General features: G+C 46.2%; 1 protein-coding gene and 1 long non-coding RNA gene across 2 annotated transcripts in view; one reads left to right on the top strand and one right to left on the bottom strand.

The window, feature by feature from the left end:
• The window catches only part of LOC136427101 (neuronal acetylcholine receptor subunit beta-4-like), a 33,787-nt gene extending 23,013 nt beyond the window's left edge, over positions 1–10,774 (top strand). The window contains exon 7 of the mRNA XM_066415815.1: positions 10,319–10,774. Within this exon, the coding sequence (XP_066271912.1) occupies positions 10,319–10,480 (162 nt within the window). The 3' untranslated portion in view covers positions 10,481–10,774. The remainder of the gene's footprint in view (positions 1–10,318) is intronic.
• Positions 10,775–18,526: 7,752 nt separating this feature from the next.
• On the bottom strand, positions 18,527–20,617 carry LOC136427100 (uncharacterized). The gene is made up of 3 exons (XR_010754368.1): positions 19,970–20,617; positions 19,320–19,434; positions 18,527–19,147 (listed from the first exon to the last, which is right to left on the bottom strand). It is a non-coding gene; the product is annotated as an uncharacterized lncRNA (long non-coding RNA).
• Between the last annotated feature and the right edge of the window lie 2,870 nt (positions 20,618–23,487).

Here is a 23,487-nt window from a genome sequence, read left to right as displayed (position 1 = left end):
ATGGGCCTGTGTCTGTACAGGGCGGGGATGGGCCTGTGTCTGTACAGGGCGGGGATGGGCCTGTGTCTGTACAGGGTGTGGATGGGCCTGTGTCTGTACAGGGGGGACATGGGCCTGTGTCTGTACAGGGCGAGGATGGGCCTGTGTCTGTACAGGGCGGGGATGGGCCTGTGTCTGTACAGGGCGGGGATGGGCCTGTGTCTGTACAGGGGGGACATGGGCCTGTGTCTGTACAGGTCGGGGATGGGCCTGTGTCTGTATAGTGCGGGGATGGGCCTGTGTCTGTACAGGGCGAGGATGGGCCTGTGTCTGTATAGTGCGGGGATGGGCCTGTGTCTGTACAGGGCGGGGATGGGCCTGTGTCTGTACAGGGGGGACATGGGCCTGTGTCTGTACAGGGCGGGGATGGGCCTGTGTCTGTATAGTGCGGGGATGGGCCTGTGTCTGTACAGGGCGAGGATGGGCCTGTGTCTGTACAGGGGGGACATGGGCCTGTGTCTGTACAGGGCGGGGATGGGCCTGTGTCTGTACAGGGCGAGGATGGGCCTGTGTCTGTACAGGGCGGGGATGGGCCTGTGTCTGTACAGGGCGGGGATGGGCCTGTGTCTGTACAGGGCGGGGATGGGCCTGTGTCTGTACAGGGCGAGGATGGGCCTGTGTCTGTACAGGGCGAGGATGGGCCTGTGTCTGTACAGGGGGGACATGGGCCTGTGTCTGTACAGGGCGGGGATGGGCCTGTGTCTGTACAGGGTGTGGATGGGCCTGTGTCTGTACAGGGGGGACATGGGCCTGTGTCTGTACAGGGCGGGGATGGGCCTGTGTCTGTACAGGGCGAGGATGGGCCTGTGTCTGTACAGGGCGGGGATGGGCCTGTGTCTGTACAGGGCGGGGATGGGCCTGTGTCTGTACATGGCGGGGATGGGCCTGTGTCTGTACAGGGCGGGGATGGGCCTGTGTCTGTACAGGGCGGGGATGGGCCTGTGTCTGTACAGGGCGAGGATGGGCCTGTGTCTGTACAGGGCGGGGTTGGGCCTGTGTCTGTACAGGGTGGGGATGGGCCTGTGTCTGTACAGGGCGGGGGGTCTGCTTCAGCTGATCCCATAGTGCGGGGATGGGCCTGTGTCTGTACAGGGCGGGGGGTCTTGCGTTCCTGGATCCGTGTTCACAACAATAGAACATATTTTCATGTTTCTACCGACGCCATGGCTATTGACAGGAAGATATTTCTTATAGACAAAATGCACAGAAATCAATTTGCCCTTGTTTCATGAATTGATTCTATGGTATAGTGATAGTGTGAGCGGTAAGTCGAGGGTTCAAACCCCAGTGGGGCCTTCGTTTGTTTGTACCCTTTTCTTTTTTAGTCTTTTATTTGGATTTAGATTTATTGGAATTGCAACAGTGCAATACACGTGGGACACGGGCAGCTATTGCGGATATCGTGACCCACACATATAGTCTTTTATTTGACAAGATCTAACAAGATCAAGGTTAGAGTTCGGGCTTTACAAGGGGTTAGGGTTAGAGTCGACAGGATAATGCATTGTTTCTTTTTTTAAATCATGCTGATGTTAATGCTGTGTTATTCTAATTCTGTAAATAATACTCTGGTTGGCTCCTAAGAAATGTATTTCTGTCAATAGTGCAAAATATCCTATTACCATCCTGTCAATAGTGCAAAATATCCTATTACCATCCTGTCAATAGTGCAAATATCCTATCACCATCCTGTCAACAGAAAAATCCTTCTTGACCAAAAAATTCTATCAATTGTGGCATAAATCATTATTGACAGAAAAACCCTGTCAATATTTAAACGGATTTAATTATTGACAGGAATGTGCCTGTATTCAAGTTATTAAGTATTTTAAATATCTATAACTCCTGGAAAATCTAGTCCATTTTTCTACTGAATCAGATTCCACACAACGTCCCATTCTAAGGGACCTGCAATTGAACCGGCCGTGATTTACGCCCATGTTGAACGCCTGCTGACAGGCCAATGCCCTATATTCACCTAATCCCTGCCATCAGTCACGATCCCTGATTACGGGCGGTTTTATGCGCGACTGTTTCCCGCTTTCCGTGGGGGATGAAACACAGGAAGTAATCAGACGCTAGCCACCCCCCCCCTCCGCGGAACCGTCGTGACGACAGAACTGCGCCAAGGTCAACGTAGATTGCTTATTGGATTCCGTGTGATTCAGAAGTGCGCTGGGCCTGGTCAACATGAAATACAGGCTGATTCCGTGTGATTCAGAAGTGCACAGGGCCTGGTCAACATGAAATACAGGCTGATTCCGTGTGATTCAGAAGTGCGCAGGGCCTGGTCGACATGAAATACAGGCTGATTCCGTGTGATTCAGAAGTGCGCAGGGCCTGGTCGACATGAAATACAGGCTGATTCCCTGTCAGAAGTGCGCAGGGCCTGGTCAACATGAAATACAGGCTGATTCATTCCGTTTCAGAAGTGCGCAGGGTTTGGTCAACAGAAAATACAGGCTGTTTCCGTTTCAGAAGTGCGCAGGGCCTGGTCAACATGAAATACAGGCTGATTCTGTGTCAGAAGTGCGCAGGGCCTGGTCAACATGAAATACAGGCTGATTCATTCCGTTTCAGAAGTGCGCAGGGTTTGGTCAACAGAAAATACAGGCTGTTTCCGTTTCAGAAGTGCGCAGGGCCTGGTCAACATGAAATACAGGCTGATTCTGTGTCAGAAGTGCGCAGGGCCTGGTCAACATGAAATACAGGCTGATTCATTCCGTTTCAGAAGTGCGCAGGGTTTGGTCAACAGAAAATACAGGCTGTTTCCGTTTCAGAAGTGCGCAGGGCCTGGTCAACATGAAATACAGGCTGATTCCGTGTAAGAAGTGCGCAGGGCCTGGTCAACAGAAAATACAGGCTGTTTCCGTTTCAGAGGTGCGCAGGGTTTGGTCAGCATGAAATACAGGCTGATTCCGTGTGATTCCGAAGTGCGCAGGGCCTGGTCGACATGAAATACAGGCTGATTCCCTGTCAGAAGTGCGCAGGGCCTGGTCAACATGAAATACAGGCTGATTCCGTGTCAGAAGTGCGCAGGGCCTGGTCAACATGAAATACAGGCTGATTCTGTGTCAGAAGTGCGCAGGGTTTGGTCAACATGAAATACAGGCTGATTCATTCCGTTTCAGAAGTGCGCAGGGCCTGGTCAACATGAAATACAGGCTGATTCCGTGTGATTCAGAAGTGCGCAGGGCCTGGTCGACATGAAATACAGGCTGATTCCGTTTCAGAAGTGCGCAGGGTTTGGTCAGCATGAAATACAGGCTGATTCTTTCCGTTTCAGAAGTGCGCAGGGCCTGGTCAACATGAAATACAGGCTGATTCCGTGTGATTCAGAAGTGCGCAGGGCCTGGTCGACATGAAATACAGGCTGATTCCCTGTCAGAAGTGCGCAGGGTATGGTCAACATGAAATACAAGCTGATTCCGTGTGATTCAGAAGTGCGCAGGGCCTGGTCAACATGAAATACAGGCTGATTCTGTGTCAGAAGTGCGCAGGGCCTGGTCAACATGAAATACAGGCTGATTCATTCCGTTTCAGAAGTGCGCAGGGCCTGGTCAACATGAAATACAGGCTGATTCCGTGTAAGAAGTGCGCAGGGCCTGGTCAACAGAAAATACAGGCTGTTTCCGTTTCAGAGGTGCGCAGGGTTTGGTCAGCATGAAATACAGGCTGATTCCGTGTGATTCCGAAGTGCGCAGGGCCTGGTCGACATGAAATACAGGCTGATTCCCTGTCAGAAGTGCGCAGGGCCTGGTCAACATGAAATACAGGCTGATTCCGTGTCAGAAGTGCGCAGGGCCTGGTCAACATGAAATACAGGCTGATTCTGTGTCAGAAGTGCGCAGGGTTTGGTCAACATGAAATACAGGCTGATTCTGTGTCAGAAGTGCGCAGGGTTTGGTCAACATGAAATACAGGCTGATTCTGTGTCAGAAGTGCGCAGGGCCTGGTCAACATGAAATACAGGCTGATTCTGTGTCAGAAGTGCGCAGGGTCTGGTCAACATGAAATACAGGCTGATTCCGTGTAAGAAGTGCGCAGGGCCTGGTCAACAGAAAATACAGGCTGTTTCCGTTTCAGAGGTGCGCAGGGTTTGGTCAGCATGAAATACAGGCTGATTCCGTGTGATTCCGAAGTGCGCAGGGCCTGGTCGACATGAAATACAGGCTGATTCCCTGTCAGAAGTGCGCAGGGCCTGGTCAACATGAAATACAGGCTGATTCCGTGTCAGAAGTGCGCAGGGCCTGGTCAACATGAAATACAGGCTGATTCTGTGTCAGAAGTGCGCAGGGTTTGGTCAACATGAAATACAGGCTGATTCTGTGTCAGAAGTGCGCAGGGTTTGGTCAACATGAAATACAGGCTGATTCTGTGTCAGAAGTGCGCAGGGCCTGGTCAACATGAAATACAGGCTGATTCTGTGTCAGAAGTGCGCAGGGTCTGGTCAACATGAAATACAGGCTGATTCCGTGTAAGAAGTGCGCAGGGCCTGGTCAACATGAAATACAGGCTGATTCCGTGTCAGAAGTGCGCAGGGTTTGGTCAACATGAAATACAGGCTGATTCTGTGTCAGAAGTGCGCAGGGTTTGGTCAACATGAAATACAGGCTGATTCATTCCGTTTCAGAAGTGCGCAGGGCCTGGTCAACAGAAAATACAGGCTGTTTCCGATTCAGAAGTGCGCAGGGTTTGGTCAGCATGAAATACAGGTTATTTCTATGAAATTGACGATGTATGGAAACTGTATGATGCTACGGGACATTTAAACCTCATTGCTAACTAAAATCCAAAGCAAACTGTTCTCGCGTAGCCGAAGCAATTTTGCAAAGTATGACAGACATAGTGTGCGGGGAGACGTTTGCTGTTTGACATTTACGTCTGTTAACGTGTCATGGAACATTGCAATTGACATTGAGCATTGTAACCTAATAACTTCCTTTATCTCGCAATTTAATGGCCCAAAAAACGAAATTGATTGATCATTTCACTTTAGATTCACCACAAAACAATGCTAACAAGGCTATTGTTGGCGTGAATTGATGCCGCATTATATCCCCCATCATTTCAAAATGTTATCCAGTTGCTTGAGTAATTATTTTTGTCGTATCCCCTCATCATTGTTTCTAAACTCTTTTATCATGAAGATTGTTTTGATACTAATCAACAAGTAATCCCGTATTTTCGCTGTCAATTTTCATTTATCATTCACGACATCTGCTTCATGAAACTCCCTGTGGATTGAATGCATTTCGTATTTTCTGATAACAAGTCAGGCGAACAAACACGATTTCTAGCTATGTTTGGCCGTGTTGAGGTCCCTACACTGATGTTTGGAGGTGCCGGCTCCCGTACCAGCGGTATCTCCCGCCCACAGTCCCCCTACACTAATGTTTGGAGGTGCCGGCTCCCGTACCAGCGGTATCTCCCGCCCACAGTCCCCCTACACTAATGTTTGAAGGTGCCGGCTCCCGTACCAGCGGTATCTCCCGCCCACAGTCCCCCTACACTAATGTTTGGAGGTGCCGGCTCCCGTACTAGCGGTATCTCCCGCCCACAGTCCCCCTACACTAATGTTTGGAGGTGCCGGCTCCCGTACCAGCGGTATCTCCCGCCCACAGTCCCCCTACACTAATGTTTGGAGGTGCCGGCTCCCGTACCAGCGGTATCTCCCGCCGACAGTCCCCCTACACTAATGTTTGGAGGTGCCGGCTCCCGTACCAGCGGTATTTCCCGCCCACAGTCCCCCTACACTAATGTTTGGAGGTGCCGGCTCCCGTACCAGCGGTATCTCCCGCCCACAGTCCCCCTACACTAATGTTTGGAGGTGCCGGCTCCCGTACCAGCGGTATTTCCCGCCGACAGTCCCCCTACACTAATGTTTGGAGGTGCCGGCTCCCGTACCAGCGGTATCTCCCGCCCGCAGTCCCCCTACACTAATGTTTGGAGGTGCCGGCTCCCGTACCAGCGGTATCTCCCGCCCACGGTCCCCCTACACTAATGTTTGGAGGTGCCGGCTCCCGTACCAGCGGTATCTCCCGCCCGCAGTCCCCCTATACTAATGTTTGGAGGTGCCGGCTCCTGTACCAGCGGTATCTCCCGCCCGCAGTCCCCCTACACTAATGTTTGGAGGTGCCGGCTCCCGTACGAGCGGTATCTCCCGCCCACAGTCCCCCGGCGCGAGGTTTGGATCAATAAGCATCATGCATCATTTGGCGCGGAGCCTGACGGGACATCATGCATCATTTGGCGCGGGGGCTGCTGGGGGAAATTGCGATCAGGCGCCGCGGGAATTTATGTTCCTGCCCAAATTGGTTCCTGCAGAGAACGGATTTGTAACATGGCGAGCCGCTGTACTTGGCATGCGCGCCGGGAGAGAACCACAAATAAGCCAAAGTATCAATAGTGGTCTTATCACGGAATTGGTAGCTGTAAATATATATGCTTTCATTTTCGCACAAAACGTTCTATTTCACGTTGCTTTCCTTCAGTAAAGCGAGACTGTTTGTGCAATGACATTGACAAAAGCAATGAAGTTTATAATATTTGTCCATGCGTGACTGACACTTAAACACAGGCCAATGCCGACCTGAATTGACCTAAGGATTGTCTCTATGACGATGTCATTACCCCTAAAGGAGGTATGAGCGGTCATTGGTTGATGGGATGGTGGGCTGTCGTTTGTTGATGGGATTGGGGGGGGGTCCATTGGTTGATGGGACGGGGGGAGGGGTCCATTGGTTGATGGGATGGGGGTAGTCGTTGGTTGATGGGGGTAGTCGTTGGTTGAGGGGAGGGGGAGTCATTGGTTGAGGGGATGGAGGGGGACATTGGTTGATGGGATGGGGGGAGTCATTGGTTGATGGGATGGTGGGCTGTCGTTCGTTGATGGGATGGGGGAAAGGGTCCATTGGTTGATGGGATGGGGGGAGGGGTCCATTGGTTGATGGGATGGGGGGAAGGGTCCATTGGTTGATGGGATGGGGGGAGGGGTCCATTGGTTGATGGGATGGGGGTAGTCGTTGGTTGATGGGGGGAGTCGTTGGTTGAGGGGAGGGGGAGTCATTGGTTGAGGGGATGGGGGTAGTCATTGGTTGATGGGATGGTGGGCTGTCGTTCGTTGATGGGATGGGGGAAAGGGTCCATTGGTTGATGGGATGGGGGGAAGGGTCCATTGGTTGATGGGATGGGGGGAAGGGTCCATTGGTTGATGGGATGGGGGGAGGGGTCCATTGGTTGATGGGATGGGGGGAGGGGTCCATTGGTTGATGGGATGGGGGGAGGGGTCCATTGGTTGGGGGGGGTGGGGGTAGTCGTTGGTCGATGGGATGGAGGGGGGCATCATTGGTTGATGGGATGGGGGTAGGTCGTTGGTTTATTTATTTAAATCTTAAATCATCAGGGTGGCCCCTTCAGCCAAAAGCTGATTTCCAAGGGGGCCCAGAGACACAGGAGATAAAATAAATAGGAAATACAGGAATATTTAACGATGTCACGGAAATAACTCAACTGAACACATATGAGAGGAAATTAACATAATATCATCTGAAAAGTATGAAATGAAAAAAAAAATATGACGTCATATTCAGGTCCAAAAACAAACAGTCCTAGGCCGTAATCAAATACTTTAAGTCCATTAAACGTTCTAGGTCAAATTTGTGAGAGGTCTGTTAAGCATCGCTGTTTTAAACTGCTTTACTGTTTGTAGCTGCCTACGTAGCTGTTGTTAGGCAGAATATTGAAATATTTGGCACCTGTGTATGTGAAAGTTCTGTGTCCAGATGTAGTGGTATAGTTTGGAAGGTGAAGTTTACTTATTTGTCTGGTCTACTTGTAAGTGTGGAAAAGATTATTGTGGCAGGAGGTGGCTGATAGGTATGATGGTCTGAGACCTTTGATATATTCAAAAACGATTGTGCACATATGTTCAAATCATCACTCTATGTTTAGAGGAGGTGTACGTTTCAACTATGAGATACATGGCAGTCATTGGTTGATGGCATGTGTGAGGGCAGTTATTGGCTGATGGAATTGGTGGGGGAAAGTTATTGGTTGTGGGATGGGTGGGGGGCAATTATTGGTTGTGGGATGGGTGGGGGGGTCATTGGTTGTGGGATGGGTGGGGGGAGTCATTGGTTGATTGGATGGGTGGGGGGAGTCATTGGTTGATGGCATGTGTGAGGGCAGTTATTGGCTGATGGGATTGGAGGGGGAAAGTTATTGGTTGATGGGGTGGGTGGGGGCAGCTATTGGTTGTGGGATGGGTGGGGGGAGTCATTGGTTGATGGGATGGGTGGGGGGCAATTATTGGTTGTGGGATGGGTGGGGGGAGTCATTGGTTGATGGGATGGGTGGGGGCAGCTATTGGTTGATGGGGTGGATGGGGGTTAGTGATTGGTTGATGGGGTGGGTGGGGGTTAGTGATTGGTTGATGGGTTGGGTGGAGGGCAATCATTGGTTGATGGACCATAGACAAATAGGTAACTGCTATAGGTCGACGAGATAAAGTCATTCGCTATACTTAAAAAAAAAATTAGCTGATGGGAGTTACTAAACCAAACGTTATAGATGGTAAATTGATGGGAAAAAGTTCAACCTCATAATCTGGTGAACAATACTGGCATAAAGAACAGCAGACCAGAGTCAATAGCGAATATTCAAATTTTAATGTGACAAATCCATTTCTCGCATATGAATAATATTAAATGTTAATGTTTGTTTATTATATCGCAGCTTCTAGATCTTTTGCTTTTGCCGACTATTAACCGATGCTAAATTGTTCCGTTGAAGCTTTATCACAACCCGCAATCTCAGGCCGGACGTGCCGATGCTAAATTGTTCCGTTGAACCTTTATCGCAACCTGCAGTTTCAGGCCGGACGTGCCGATGCTAAATTGTTCCGTTGAACCTTTATCGCAAGCTGCAGTTTCAGGCCGGACGTGCCGATGCTAAATTGTTCCGTTGAACCTTTATCGCAAGCTGCAGTTTCAGGCCGGACGTGCCGATGCTAAATTGTTCCGTTGAACCTTTATCGCAAGCTGCAGTTTCAGGCCGGACGTGCCGATGCTAAATTGCTCCGTTGAACCTTTATCGCAACCTGTAGTTTCAGGCCGGACGTGCCGATGCCAAATTGTTCCGTTGAACCTTCATCCAGACGGGGCGATGCTAAATTGTTCCGTTGAACCTTTATCGCAACCCGTAGTTTCAGGTCGGACGGGGCGATGCTAAATTGTTCCGTTGAACCTTTATCGCAACCTGTAGTTTCAGGCCGGACGTGCCGATGCCAAATTGTTCCGTTGAACCTTCATCCAGACGGGGCGATGCTAAATTGTTCCGTTGAACCTTTATCACAACCCGCAGTTTCAGGCCGGACGTGCCGAGGCTCAATTGTTCCGTTAAACCTTTATCGCAACCCGCAGTTTCAGGCCGGACGTGCCGATGCTAAATAGTTCTGTTGAAACTTTATCGCAACCCGCAGTTTCAGGCCGGACGTGCCGCGGATCCCCGAAGCCTGCTTAACACCCTGCACAGGCCTGGAATTCAGCCGGCCACATTCTCTGACATCATCATCAATTAGTTTTGACCGCAGCGAGGCTGTAAAGCGCGATAACTGATGAGAAGCATTCGTTCTCATTTGGGCTGTCGTTCGGTGGAGGCCCACTTGGCAGATTGAACGTTCTAAGACCAGGCTGATCTGCGCTATCATCCGCCAGGCAAACACCCCCACTATGTGCCAGGGTACTGAGATATGGTCAAATGGGACAATGTAAAATGTCTAAAAGGACAAAGTTTCATTTTATTTATTTTCTTACAAACTTTATTCAGATCAACAAAAGATACAAAATGGAAACATGAAACAAGAAAATACAGTTGTGCATTCACTGACAAATGAATAGCTTGTGAGAACAATGAATTGAGTGTTTGAGTGTCAGTTTGGACATTCTGCGAGTTTGGGCAAAAACACGATCTAGACTGTCTTGTAACAGTTTATACACCGGTAGTAAGGAAGACGCATTATAAACATTTTATTCAACTCATGAATCCTTCCCGTTTTTTCTGTACCTTGATAAGTCTGGATGACTCTGTAGTAAATTTAACATATGCATGCTACTATGTGGTATACAGTTTTAGTCTGTTTGTCCATTTTTTTTTAAAAATCGGGAATTTATCTATGTTGTTGTCATCGTGTAATATAAGGTTCTCTATGGTTCACACATGTTGATGAAACGCATTTGTACTCACATTTTTCAACAAAACGTTCCTATATTATCCACAGATATCAGAGGACTGGAAGTACGTTGCCATGGTGATTGACCGTATCTTCCTGTGGTGCTTCGTGTCGGTGTGTTTTGTCGGCACGCTGGGCCTCTTTCTGCAGCCGCTGCTGTTCGGAAACACCCTCTCCGAGGAAGAGGAGCCGCTAGGGGGCGCTCGTTGACGTGACCTCACAAGAAAACATGGCGGGCCTGTGCGTTCAATTTTCGCTGGGATCCAGCAGTTGACACATAGTGAACTGATGAACAAACAGAGGCGACAATTGCCACGTTCCTGAAACTGGGATTTCACCAGTACCAAAATGCACCATGCTTTGGGGACGGGTAACACAACTGTCCCTGTACAGGCAAGCCTAACACACCTGTCCCTGTTCAAGGCAAGCCTAACACACCTGTCCAGTTCTAGGCAAGCCTAACATACCTGTCCCTGTTCTAGGTAAGCCTAACGCACCTGCTCCCGCCCTTGCCAACCTGTCCCTTTTCCGGGCACGGCTTACCCAAAAGCCCTTGGCCCTGCTCTGGGAACACCTGTCCCTGGCCTCGATCCGATTACTGGAAATGATAACAACAACATCAACGAAACTGGGACTTTGTAATTGGTGTGAAGGTGTGAAACGTGATGGTTCATCTCATTACACCCCGGGGGTCCCCCGAAAGTGCGAAATGGAACGAAATGGAACGAAATGGAACGAAATGGAACGAAATGGAACGAAATGGATCGAAATGGAACGAAATGGAACGAAATGGAACGAAATGGATCGAAATGGAACGAAATGGAACGAAATGGAACGAAATGGAACGAACTAAAACATATGTAACGCTATGGAATGAAATACCAGTAGATAGCGAAATATAAGGAACGTTGTAACATTCACAGTAGACGGGAACAGGAAGAAAATACATAATATAACGTGTTTTATTTCTTGAATCTGTTTGATAATAGTAGATACAACGATTTTGCCGTGTTTGTGTGGCTAGATTCTTCCCTGAAAATGGGTGAAAAGTAATCCACCGCTCTTCCTTTGTATTTACCAACGATCTGCAAATGAACTGCTGAAAATAGCAGGGAAAACAAGCAAACGGAACTGAGTATCGAAGTAAGGACTAGATTATACAGAAGTTGGTGGTAACATTGCATCTCGTAATTCAACAAGAGGGCATGAGGCAAGCGTAATTTTATTATTTATACAGCGTGTTTGCGTGTTGAAAATGGAGCCCCGCATGCAAATGAACCGCCAATGTTGCCAGCGCATCGGAACTGTGCACGTGGGCGTGCTACCGACAGGTTGAATCAAACTCCGACTTCCAAGTTTTATTTACATACGGTTTAGTCCATAAGTAGTACGTAGCATATGCATATCTCCGCAACAAAGATTTTTATACAACCATTTGTTCGGCTGGTCGGCTGTCGGAGAATGGACCCCTCCTCTAATGATATGCAAATGCAGCTCTGCGCTGCGTCACCAATGTAAAATTTCATACTCCATTCAACCACGGACGTGGGCTGAGAACTACCTCTGGTGATTTCTGCTTCCTTGTTCACGACAAAACAAAGGGAGGGTGTGAACGAGCAGGACATGTATTTCACAGTTCACACAACACGCAAACACGCTGTTTAAATAATGAAATTACGTTTGCCTCATGCCCTCTTGGTGAATTACGAGATGCAATGTTACCACCAACTTCTGTATAATCTAGTCCTTACTTCGATACTCAGTTCCGTTTGCTGGTTTTCCCTGCTATTTGCAGTATTTCATTTGCAGTAAAATCAAGGAAGAGCGGCCGAGCGCTTTGCACGCGGCGCTCCCATTTTCAGGGAAGAATCTAGCCACACAAACGCGGCAAAAACGTTGTATTTAATATTATCAAATAGATTCAAGAAATAAAACACGTTATATTTGCTTCCTGTTCCGGTCTACTGTGAATGTTACAACGTTCCTTGTATTTCGCTATCTACTGGTATTTCATTTCATAATGTTACATATGTTCCATTTCGTTCCATTTCGTTCCATTTCGTTCCATTTCGTTCCATTTCGTTCCATTTCGTTCCATTTCGTTCCATTTCGTTCCATTTCGTTCCATTTCGTTCCATTTCGTTCCATTTCGTTCCATTTCGTTCCATTTCACACTTTCGGGGGACCGCACCCCGGGGTGGTTCTTACCTGACAATTAGGGCTAAACTCTGCAAATTGGAGTGCAGAAAGTTTCCTTTAGCTTAATATGCTGTAAAAAATGAAGCAAGCTGGTGGTGATGTCTGTAAACTGGTTATTAATAATTGACTTGAATTTGTTCGTTTTTTGACTGAAGAGAAAGTTTATTGGTAACTCGAGAAGTCTAGTTCCTTGTCTTTGTATAGACATTTATTGACACACTGTCTTGCAACAAATGTTTTTATGACATGTAGATATTTAGGGGGCTGAAGTTTGAAATGCATTGTTGAAAATGTTGGTGGGGAATTTTAGAATTGATTCTTAAGACCAATAAACGTTGTATATAGAAGCACAAACATGTATAAATAGTAAGTATGAGGGTACAAACCATGGTTTCAATTTTAACATGTGTCTAATAGTAATATGGGGTCATGCTTACAGACTGGCTTATAGAAAAGGACATTAAGATTTGTAGATAACTCACAATAAAACACGGAGCACATCATATCTTAGAGCCGTTAACCTGAAGGAGAACACCCTCTAAGACACCGACCCTTTGATAGTGCTCAGATGTTTATCTAAACCAAAGCTTTACTAGTGGCAGTTAACATACAGCAATCCAAGTGGGGACATCTGCAGCTGAAACGGTACTTTTACTGTCCTTTTGCTATACAATATTTCACTGAGAAAGAAATATGATAAATGTACCTACAGGAATGACATAGATTCAATGATAGAACTGTCTAACAACATCTTTGTCATTTACCAGCTAAATAGTTACGACAAAAAAGGCTTTGTCCAAGTACTGAAAATGCCCCTTTCGTGAGCTGACTGTGATACCAATATGAACTGACCAATTGGATTTGATAACAGACATTTTTAATTAGTCTGATCACCAATGACAAATTTGATTCCGACAGAGAAAGAAATGATGACGATAAAATAATAAACTGTATTTCATGAGGTCATCTACATTTACATTTGACAGTTTTTAAGTTTAGCTATGTATGGTTGGCTCTATGACATACTTTACAACATAAACAGCTTTCGTGTGATGTAATTGAGATTTGTACCTTTTTGCGCAGTTTTACGTACCTGGTGGCTGGGATGGGCCAGGCGAACAGGTCTCTCCGGGAAAGTTTTGACTGTATTGTGTCATCACCACTTAACACGGTGATTGATTGGTTGATAGATTAAATCAGTACAAGCAAACCTGTCACCTCTGATTGATGTGTTTTCTTCCCGCTCCGATGATGCTCAGTACCCCGCGGTGGACGGCACGCCTGACTAGAGATGAAGAAGACAGAGTGACCGCCTCCTCCTCTGTACCAAACAGAGTGACAGGCTCCTCCTCTGTACCAAACAGAGTGACCGGCTCCTCCTCTGTACCAAACAGAGTGACAGCCTCCTCCTCTGTACCAAATGGTGCGTGCTCCAATCTTCAGCATCGACGCTGCACGTCGCCACGTGTGGCTGGATAAACTGCCACGGGAAAATAGATCAGTGTGGCTTCGGACAAAATGAATCATACATTGATCAGATATATTCTCTATGGGCAGCCATACATAGAAATATAGGAAAATACTCCCTTCAGTCCTTTGCATGTGTGCTTTGTCGCTTTTAGGCTGCTTTTGACCAGATGAGACGTGGATATAGTTGAAATTCCTTTTTTTAACGGTATTCATGCAAAGTGAATCGAAGTTCTACCAGCCGTCTTCGAGAACACTGCATGCAGAGTAGCAGAGTAAATGGGGAGCAGCCGGATTGGTTCACTGTCAAGTCTGGAATTGGTAAGGGTGATATACATGGTCCCCTAGTGTTCAATGTTTGATTCAAGCGTGAAGCATATCTCACTCAGCGGAACTTAGCCCAGGTGCATTGCTGCCGCAGGAAGCGCCTGGTGAGTCGCCAGGCTCGGATACGGACTATGCTGACGACGTAGGTCCTGTTGACAACACAAAACCACGTGTCCAGCTTGGGTCATGTCGACGTTTATCATGCAAAAGCCAGTTCTCATGATCAGTGAAGAATGGCATAAAAAACGATCCCTAGCCTGGCTCTTCTTTATACAAAGCACTAACATAGTTTTGCACCGAGCGACAAAACAGAACATGGCGCAATTCCCGAAGCCGTAAGAACATGTTACTTGTAAGCGTCATACACGAAGTACTTAATTTGCAATTTCACACCACATATTTAATGACGAAGTAAGTAAGTATTAGCTGGCCTACTGCATGACTTGTGTCCATGAATCCTTACCTCCTGGCCATTGGAAAAGGCTCACCAGCGCCCTCCCTCAATCTCAGTAAAATTACATCAGCAGTCACGATGACATCATAACCCTTATATCCCCCACAACATTGTTGGTCGTGGCAAAAACATGCCCCGTAGTAGGTTATTACGTATGCAAAAACATGCCCCGTAATAGGTTATTACGTATGCATGTCCTGAAGAATAACAAATGGTGAAGGTCTGACAATAATTGACTGTACCTTCACCACGCGCCAACTTGACTTGACACATCGATCTACCACTGTCATGGACTTCAGTCCAACTACGTCATTTCACCGACTCTGATACCGCTAAGAACCTCGTATAAAGGTACGCCCGTAAAGATGACTCGTGGCGACAAGGAAGGGAAATGGAGTGTAACAGTTTGATGTAATGAAACCACAACAGATAAAGAGGGACGCGTGATAGACATGTAATTAAGGGTTTATGACGCGCTGTAATTGGTGTCATCAGGCATTGTCATCTCCAATAATAACCTGCGAGTAAAACCACCTCATTAACCTCATTATCATACAATATGAAGGCAAGGAAAAGACATGATGTTCACAAGATCTACGTTTTAACGAAGGAGAATCCAGCCAGGTGGCACATGTGTCTACCCAACATACTAATATGTCGTCGTGGCGCATCGTGCTGTTCCCATCTTACTGACAAAGACATCGAGAACCACCTTATGCTTAGGTCACAATTGGAAAAAGGGGCCCTACCGGGTAGTTCCCGGGCCGTTTTTGGCAATTCCGGCCATGACCCCTACGTGGCCCCTCGGGGCACCCTGCGGCTACCGTGCTATTTTTGGGCCCGACGGGGACCCGATAAATATTTAGTTCTGACTTAAATTCTACACAACGACGCCGTGACCTCAACGTGAGAACACCGCGAGGTACCCCCCCCCCCCCCCCCTCCGGTTGCCGGCAGTCCACCGGGACAGGTAAAGATTTGTCTGTCTGTCTGTGTGTTTGTTTGTTTATTCATTTGCACAACAAAGAACATTTATGATACATAATACGATAAACAATAGATAATAACAGGTTCAGGAGGAGAAAAAAACGCGTATATAGCTCATACTTGGCCCTCCTCGTCTATACTTATCAAACACGGTTATAACTTATAAACTAGAGTAATATAGAATATGGTAACGATAGACAATGACAATCAAATAATGGTATAAATCAAAGTTAGATAATAACTTTTAAACGTCAGAAAAAAGTGCTTGTTTGTATATTTGTCTAAAGACTGTTCCATATTGTGACATATTTGCACTTGGAGAACTCTGCTAATGATGTACGGAAGAGAGGAATATGGATATCTTTGCCCGTGAACAAGGCTTTGGGAAAAATATAAAATACATTGGGGAAATTGTTGGAATGCAAATTTAATCTGAAGATATTAATTTGTAATCTGTTGAAATCGTTGATATCTAGTATTTTGGATTCTTGAAATAGAGAAGCCATGTGTGAGCGAAAGTCAGAAGCAGTTGCTATCGTTGTGAATTTCTCTTGGAGAGTTATAAGAGGATGTAGAGTTGTATGGCAGGCGCATCCCCCAAACAATGTTACAGTAGGTCAAATAAGAGTATATAAGGCTGTTGCATAAAGTTGTGAGAATCTTTTCAGGGATGATGTATTTGTTTTTCACAATAACACCTATTGTTTTAGCATTTTTTTTCCTTATAGCAGAGACTAGGCTTTTGAGTGTAATTTTTCATCTATCATTACCCCCCTAAAATGATGGTCTGTTTCTCTTGTATATTAGGTACATTTTGGACTTATTTGTAGTTTTTAGAATTTTTTTGGACCTTATTTGCTTCAAACCATGTACTTAACACATATCTTGGTTAGCCAAAATCATAGAATAAAGTATTGTTATGTTATGATACGTGTACGGATCAAGTGCACAGACTAAATGTGTGTACTTCGTAAGACCGAGTCAACTGTGTGACGTTACAGATCAGGTGAGCAGAACTAAAGCGTGAACTTCGTATATCGTGTTTCTTTTTGAGCTCCAGTACAGTTTTGTATACCCCCGAGATATGACGAGTGCCCACCAGGAGCCTGCCTGATGCCCGACCGTCGTTTGGGGGGCATTCGGCAGGGACCCTACAACTGCCCCACCTGGATGTGATAAGCACGCGATACCCTGTCGGACCCCACAGGGGTCACTACAAGACACCGTCAGAGCAACTGACGGGTACCTACCAGAGACCGACCAATGAAGTTTACAAATTTTACAAAAATGCCACCGAGTGCCTGCCGGAGCACCCCGGGACCCCTGCAGGGCAGCGAATAGCTAACTTTTAATTGTGACCACGACAGCCGGTGCCCCCCGGAAGTCAGAGCCCGGCCGGGGCTACATCCCCGACAGGCACCGGCGCAATTGTGACCTAAGCATTAGCTAGCTTCCCTGTCTTGATTCGGATCGTTGCCATCTTACCCGCCTTCTCCTTCCAAACCACCGGATATTCATCCATATGAGGTTTATAACATTTGTAACGTCTTGATGCCAGGAAGAGTTGTCCCGATAATATTTCCCGAATAATCGTCAAAAATTTTGCTCTTGAATAAGCGATATTCTTGCCCATATTTTCAACTCATTAGAGGAGGGGCGTACTCGCGTGTTCTCCAACAATGGGAAGAAGCCATTATTTATCAAATTCCGAAGAAAAGCCCAGCATCAGTGGGAAATCTACGTTCGAATCACAATGTCCATTTTGCATTTGGCCCGAACGACTTTAGCAATCGAGATGGTGTTTCAATAGTATCCGCCATTATCCACGATGAAAAAGGTTTTCACAACTCAAAGAAAATCTTTCCCAGTGTCCGTCCAGCTCAAAACGGTATCTTGTGTTGTCGATATAGCGAACAGTGGAATGGATGCCTTGTGTATGCTGTGCGCCTGTTGGTTGCTTACAGGACTTACCCTGTCAGTTCCTGTCAGAGTCTTTGCACATGTGTTACTTGGTATGTACCTATAGCAGCAAACGCAGTTGTCGGTTCTCGTCCCTGGCCTCATTCTACAGAACCTTCACTGCACGAAATGGCCTCGTTTCCCGGCGTATACGTACCGGGATTTTTCTGTATTTTTGTCGGATACTGACGATTACTGACGGAAACATGCGGATTCGTGTAACGTATCCGACTATTTCCGCACCGGTATATGGAATATTTCCTGAAGAATCCGAAAGTAAGGGATTTTCGACGAATACGGAGCCGTACACTGTACGGAAATGCCACCGATCCTGACGGATACGAACAGGAATTTTTCTGTATTTTTGGCGGATACTGACGGATACATGCGGATTCGTGTAACGTATCCGACTATTTCCGCACCGGTATATGGAATATTTCCTGAAGAATCCAAAAGTAAGGGATTTTCGACGAATACGGAGCCGTACACTGTACGGAAATGCCACCGATCCTGACGGATACGAACAGGAATTTTTCTGTATTTTTGACGGATACTGACGGATACATGCGGATTCGTGTAACGTATCCGACTATTTCCGCACCGGTATATGGAATATTTCCTGAAGAATCCGAAAGTAAGGGATTTTCGACGAATACGGAGCCGTACACTGTACGGAAATACCACAGATCCTGACGGATGCGTACAAGGATTTTTCTGTATTTTGAAGAAAATGGTGAATACTGACGGATACAGGTGGACCCAACAACGAATCCGTAACGGATCCGACTAAGTGCTTGCATTCCTAATTTTACTATACCCAAAACATCATTTTGAATAACAGGAAGTTTGGGAAAGCCTGTATGTAACATATGTATCATTTCATATCTCAACATAATGTATTTCTAAGTTCAAAAACTATCAAATACAATACAATACGGAAGTACTATGTGGCTAAATGATCCATTTCATTTGAGACAGGCTGAGGGACATCCACATACTCAAAGCACCACTGCATATGCAGGTTAATGTCGGTAAATTGGGGTTGTGCAAGCACAATGTTCTGAAAAATTATGAAATGTATTACAATTAACACCATCAAAACATTGTGGTAATATTTACTACTGTATAGTGCCCTTGGACCAAAATTATCTACATGTTCTAAATATTCCACTAAAGTAATAAAAGCCTTATTTGTGGCCAGCTCTTCGTCTAAAAGCCATCAGATACAATTATTTCAAATACAGAGGTTGAAAATAGAAAGTAACATTATACTGTCTGAAGAACTCCCATGATGACACGCCACATTTTAAACGTAAGTAGCATATGCCGTGGAACTGCATGTGTATAATCGTCCTCTCCCCATTCTCTGACTACATCTGAGTTCACTTCTTCCATGCACTCTTGGTAAGGTACAGGCAAGGCTGATTTCTTCTGTATCTGCATGTTGGACTCAGCTTGGAGTCCATCTTGTGATGAACCAGTTCCTATATGATAAAACCAAATGATGAATAAATATCAATTCACGTATTTAAGGAACATGTCACATGATTTTGACATGGGCTTCGTTTCATCACAGCAGCTACAAAAAACACGGGACAATGGCTATCCATCATGCCGCTCTCAGCTAACATTGAAGTGTATCGATGATGGACTTACCGAAGGAGCCTGAGGTACTCAGCAGCTGAGCATCTGACAGTTGATTGCTTTGTTCCCAGCCAAGGTCCTCACAATATGTGCTGCATTTGTGAAGGAAGTATCTGCCGACGCTGTACTGGATATATATATATATATATATATATAAATGGAAACAATGACAAATATTAAACATATCACATACTCGCATGTGTAAAAAAAATGAATCTGGGCATCGTTGAATTGACTACGTAAAACTTACATCTATAACTTGAATATAATATTGATCAAACATGCACAGCTATAACTGAATGAAATAATCACTGAAGCACACTACTGCCTCCTTATAAGTTCTAGTTCACTATCCACAAACTGTGGGATCTTTGTGGGACAAATACTTATGACATTTTCTTCCCTTCCATATCTTTAATTATCTTTCCCTCCACTGCTTGCTATTTTGTATTAGAAACGTTAACCAGACACACATGTCTGCTGACCATTGGCAAGAATGAACAAATTGAAATTTAAAATTTCCTAGATCCTAACGCCGTAAAAGGGCAGGTCGGCTGGAGAATTCTTATGGTCATGCGAATGCGATGATATGTCAAGCCACAATAGGAGGATAACTGACGTCAAAACTAGTTAGAAACGGGAATTTTTCAATTGGTACTTACCAAAGGGCAGTCCCTCTATATGATGAATCAACTCCCTACCAGCGTTTACAAGGGGGGAGGGGGGCGACGAATATTGCATGCACGAAGAAGACAACGTCGCAATTCCGTGCGTTTGAGTTTACACCGAATTCCCTTCGACTCTCAAGCCACTCAAAAATCACTGGTCGACCATGGTAGACTCTGGCGATGCCATGTTAAGCACAGAAGGTGATGAAACGCCGTTCTTGTCTGTGCTGTTAACCGAAAGAAAACCGTTAACGTTTGTCGCGCCCAGAAGTGTCTTGTGGGTAATTTGGATATCCGACACGAATCCGTGTTCCGTATACGTCAGGATCCGAGACAGCTCATGACTTCTAACATATTGGCAAATCTGAACTTCTAACATATTGGCAAATACATAAAAAAATGAAAGATCCGAGTAGATATTGTATCTGTACCCGAAACGTATCTAGACGTATACGGCATCAGAATTGCTGGATCTGAGGTGTTCCTGGTATTTGTCCGAATTTTCTCGGAAACGTTCCGTATCTGTACCCGAAACATATGAAGGATCCAGACGTATACGGCACGGGAATTGTCGGATCTGAGGTGCATCGGATCCAATCGGAAACGTTCCGTATCTGCTATGATGCGCAATTCCGGATCTGCTGGATTCGTCAGGATCTGAGATCATGCCGCGTGCCAGTGTGTATTTGTTGGTCAGGATCCGAAGCAACTACCGACAAACAATCCGAACATCTCTGCCATATTGACAAATATCTAAAAACGAAGGATCCGCGCAAATAACCTCAGGTATCCGACGCGCATCACGGATCCAGACGTATACGGCGTCGGAATTGCCGGATCTGAGGTGTACCTGGTAATTGTCTGAATTTGCTCGGAAACGTTCCGTATCTGTACCCGAAACGTATGAAGGATCCAGACGTATACGGCGCCGGAATTGTCTGATCTGAGGTGCATCGGATCCATTCGGAAACGTTCCGTATCTGCTATGATGCGCAATTCCGGATCTGCTGGATTCGTCAGGAAATGAGATCATGCCGTGCCGTGTGTATTTATTCGTCAGGATCCGAAGCAACTACCGACATACAAACAATCCGAACATTCCAAATATCAAAAAACGAGGGATCCGCGCAAATATCTTCGGGTATCCGAGGCGCATCACGGATCCAGAAGAATACGGCGTCGGAATTGGTCGGATCTGCGGGCACTTCAGTATCCGAGCAGTGAACTGGGATTTTTCCGGATTCGCTCGGAAACGCCATGAGGCCCGATTCCGGATACGTCGGATCCGTCAGGATACGTGGCCATTTCGTGCAGTGCTTGTCCAACACGGATCCTTACATTGTACATAGGAAAGGGAAGGGTTTTCATATCCATTTGTCACGGACTTAAACATTATTGATTCTGTTTCTCTCACCCACTTTATGTATGAGCCTTATCTGTCTTCCTGCCTCTACCTCTCTGTCTGTTATCATATCTTTTTCAGTTACATACATATCTGTGTCTACCTAATGGCAATTGATATATATTTCTATCAGCTTGCTGTTGTGTTAGGTGACGCCATGAACAGGGTAAACCGGGGGTCTCCGATCGTTGGGGGATAGGTGATGCCATTCGTCACGAAGTCACAACAGCCCTAGCCTTTATTTAAACACGGCGTTCTAATTGGAAGTAACGAGTAGACTATGCACAGTAAACAAGTCTGGGCACTGGGAAAAGTTACAAACATCCATAACTTTGGGATTTACTGAACTGTACAGTTAACGTTTGGCACTTCCGTCAATTTGAGACGCAAAATTCTTACGGTAGTTCTTCTATGAAAAACATCAAAATTACGTTGTCCATTGTGCTTCGAACGTTGTAAAAATGGCAAATTAAGAAGCCTGACCAATGTGGACGGTTCCACTTCCTTTAAGAGTGTGAAAAATTCTGCAACAAGCACGAAACAATAAAATGACCTTCCTCCTTTCCATCTGTGATATTTCTGTTTTTTCAGCATACGGTACATGATTGATAGCTATGAGAGGGTAAAAACGTGGAGCATTGAAAATATCAAACTGTAGTGCTGTTGCCACGATGCCCAAGACAGGTACACACATTACGGATTACCCTTTCTGTCTGTGTACGTGACATCTTTCTACTATCCGCATATCCGTGTCGTGTCCACAGCGTGGTTGAGACTTCCATATGCGTGGCTTTTGACCTGAGGTACCCCGTTGAGACCGCAGCCCGAAGAAACTGGCCCGAATTAGTAAATTACACTTCGGCACCGAATCATGCTGTGGATTAGTCATACCGTCACTGATTCATCTGCAGAAATTCCATTATCATTGTATCGTATATCTATCATACCAGCGTTTCCGATATTTGCTTTCCTGTAGCCGACATAACGACATCCATGAGCAAGATTATTGACCCATACAGTCTTATTTCGATTCAATGAGTTTGGTAAATTTGCGTGCAGATGTTTGTTTTTTGTTTGTATAGATTCAAATTTGGACGATCGAAGCAAACATCAAACACAAGAAAGGTGCGTTTAATTTGTCTAGAACGGATGCTTAATGGCTATTCTGCAATACCCCAGTCTTACGTTGTACATTTTTGTTCCTTTCGAATCTGTTCATCATGGGCTTGAGGTTACCTGATGTCGGGAGATGCCGTTTTAATCCCCGGCTGGTAATGAACCGCGCCCTGATGTTATTAAAGTGGGCGGACCTGCTGAGCAGCCGACCGTAAGGCAGGCTCCTCGTGCGGGGGGAAAATCGGCACATTTGGCAAGGAAGACAGTTCGTCCGGGCATGGGTAAGAGGATGTAGAACCGGGGTCATTTTAAGGCATTCTGAGCGGTATACTGGCCATTTTTTGCCGTACACTGGGCCATTTTGAGCCGCTTACTGGGCCATTTTGGACCGTACACTAGGTCATTCCTGGGAAGTACGTGTACACTGGGCCATTTTGGACCGTACACTAGGTCATTCCTGGGAAGTACGTGTACACTGGGCCATTTTGGACCGTACACTAGGTCATTCCTGGGAAGTACGTTTACACTGGGCCATTTTGGACAGTACACTGGGTCATTCCTGGGAAGTACGTGTACACTGGGCCATTTTGGACAGTACACTTGGTCATTATTGGGAAATTCGTGTACACTGGGCCATTTTGGACAGTATACTGGGCCATTTTTGGGAAGTACGCGTACACTGGGCCATTTTGGACCGTACACTAGGTCATTCCTGGGAAGTACGTTTACACTGGGCCATTTTGGACAGTACATTGGGTCATTATTGGGAAATACGTGTACACTGGGCCATTTTTGGGAAGTACGCGTACACTAGGTCATTTCTGGGTCGTACACTCGATCCTTTTTGGACCGTACACTGGGCCGTTTCTTGGCTGCACACTGTGCCATTTCTGGACCATGCAGTGGGTCATTTGCGAGCCAATCTTCTTTTACGACGTTTTGGTCGCTGAGGTGGATCATTCTCTCAATTCCTATCTTCCATCTGCCATTCAAG

Source organism: Branchiostoma lanceolatum, chromosome 2 (assembly GCF_035083965.1).
Source record: "Branchiostoma lanceolatum isolate klBraLanc5 chromosome 2, klBraLanc5.hap2, whole genome shotgun sequence".
NCBI classification, from domain to species: domain Eukaryota; kingdom Metazoa; phylum Chordata; class Leptocardii; order Amphioxiformes; family Branchiostomatidae; genus Branchiostoma; species Branchiostoma lanceolatum.
This window is presented reverse-complemented; position numbering and strand designations above follow the sequence as displayed.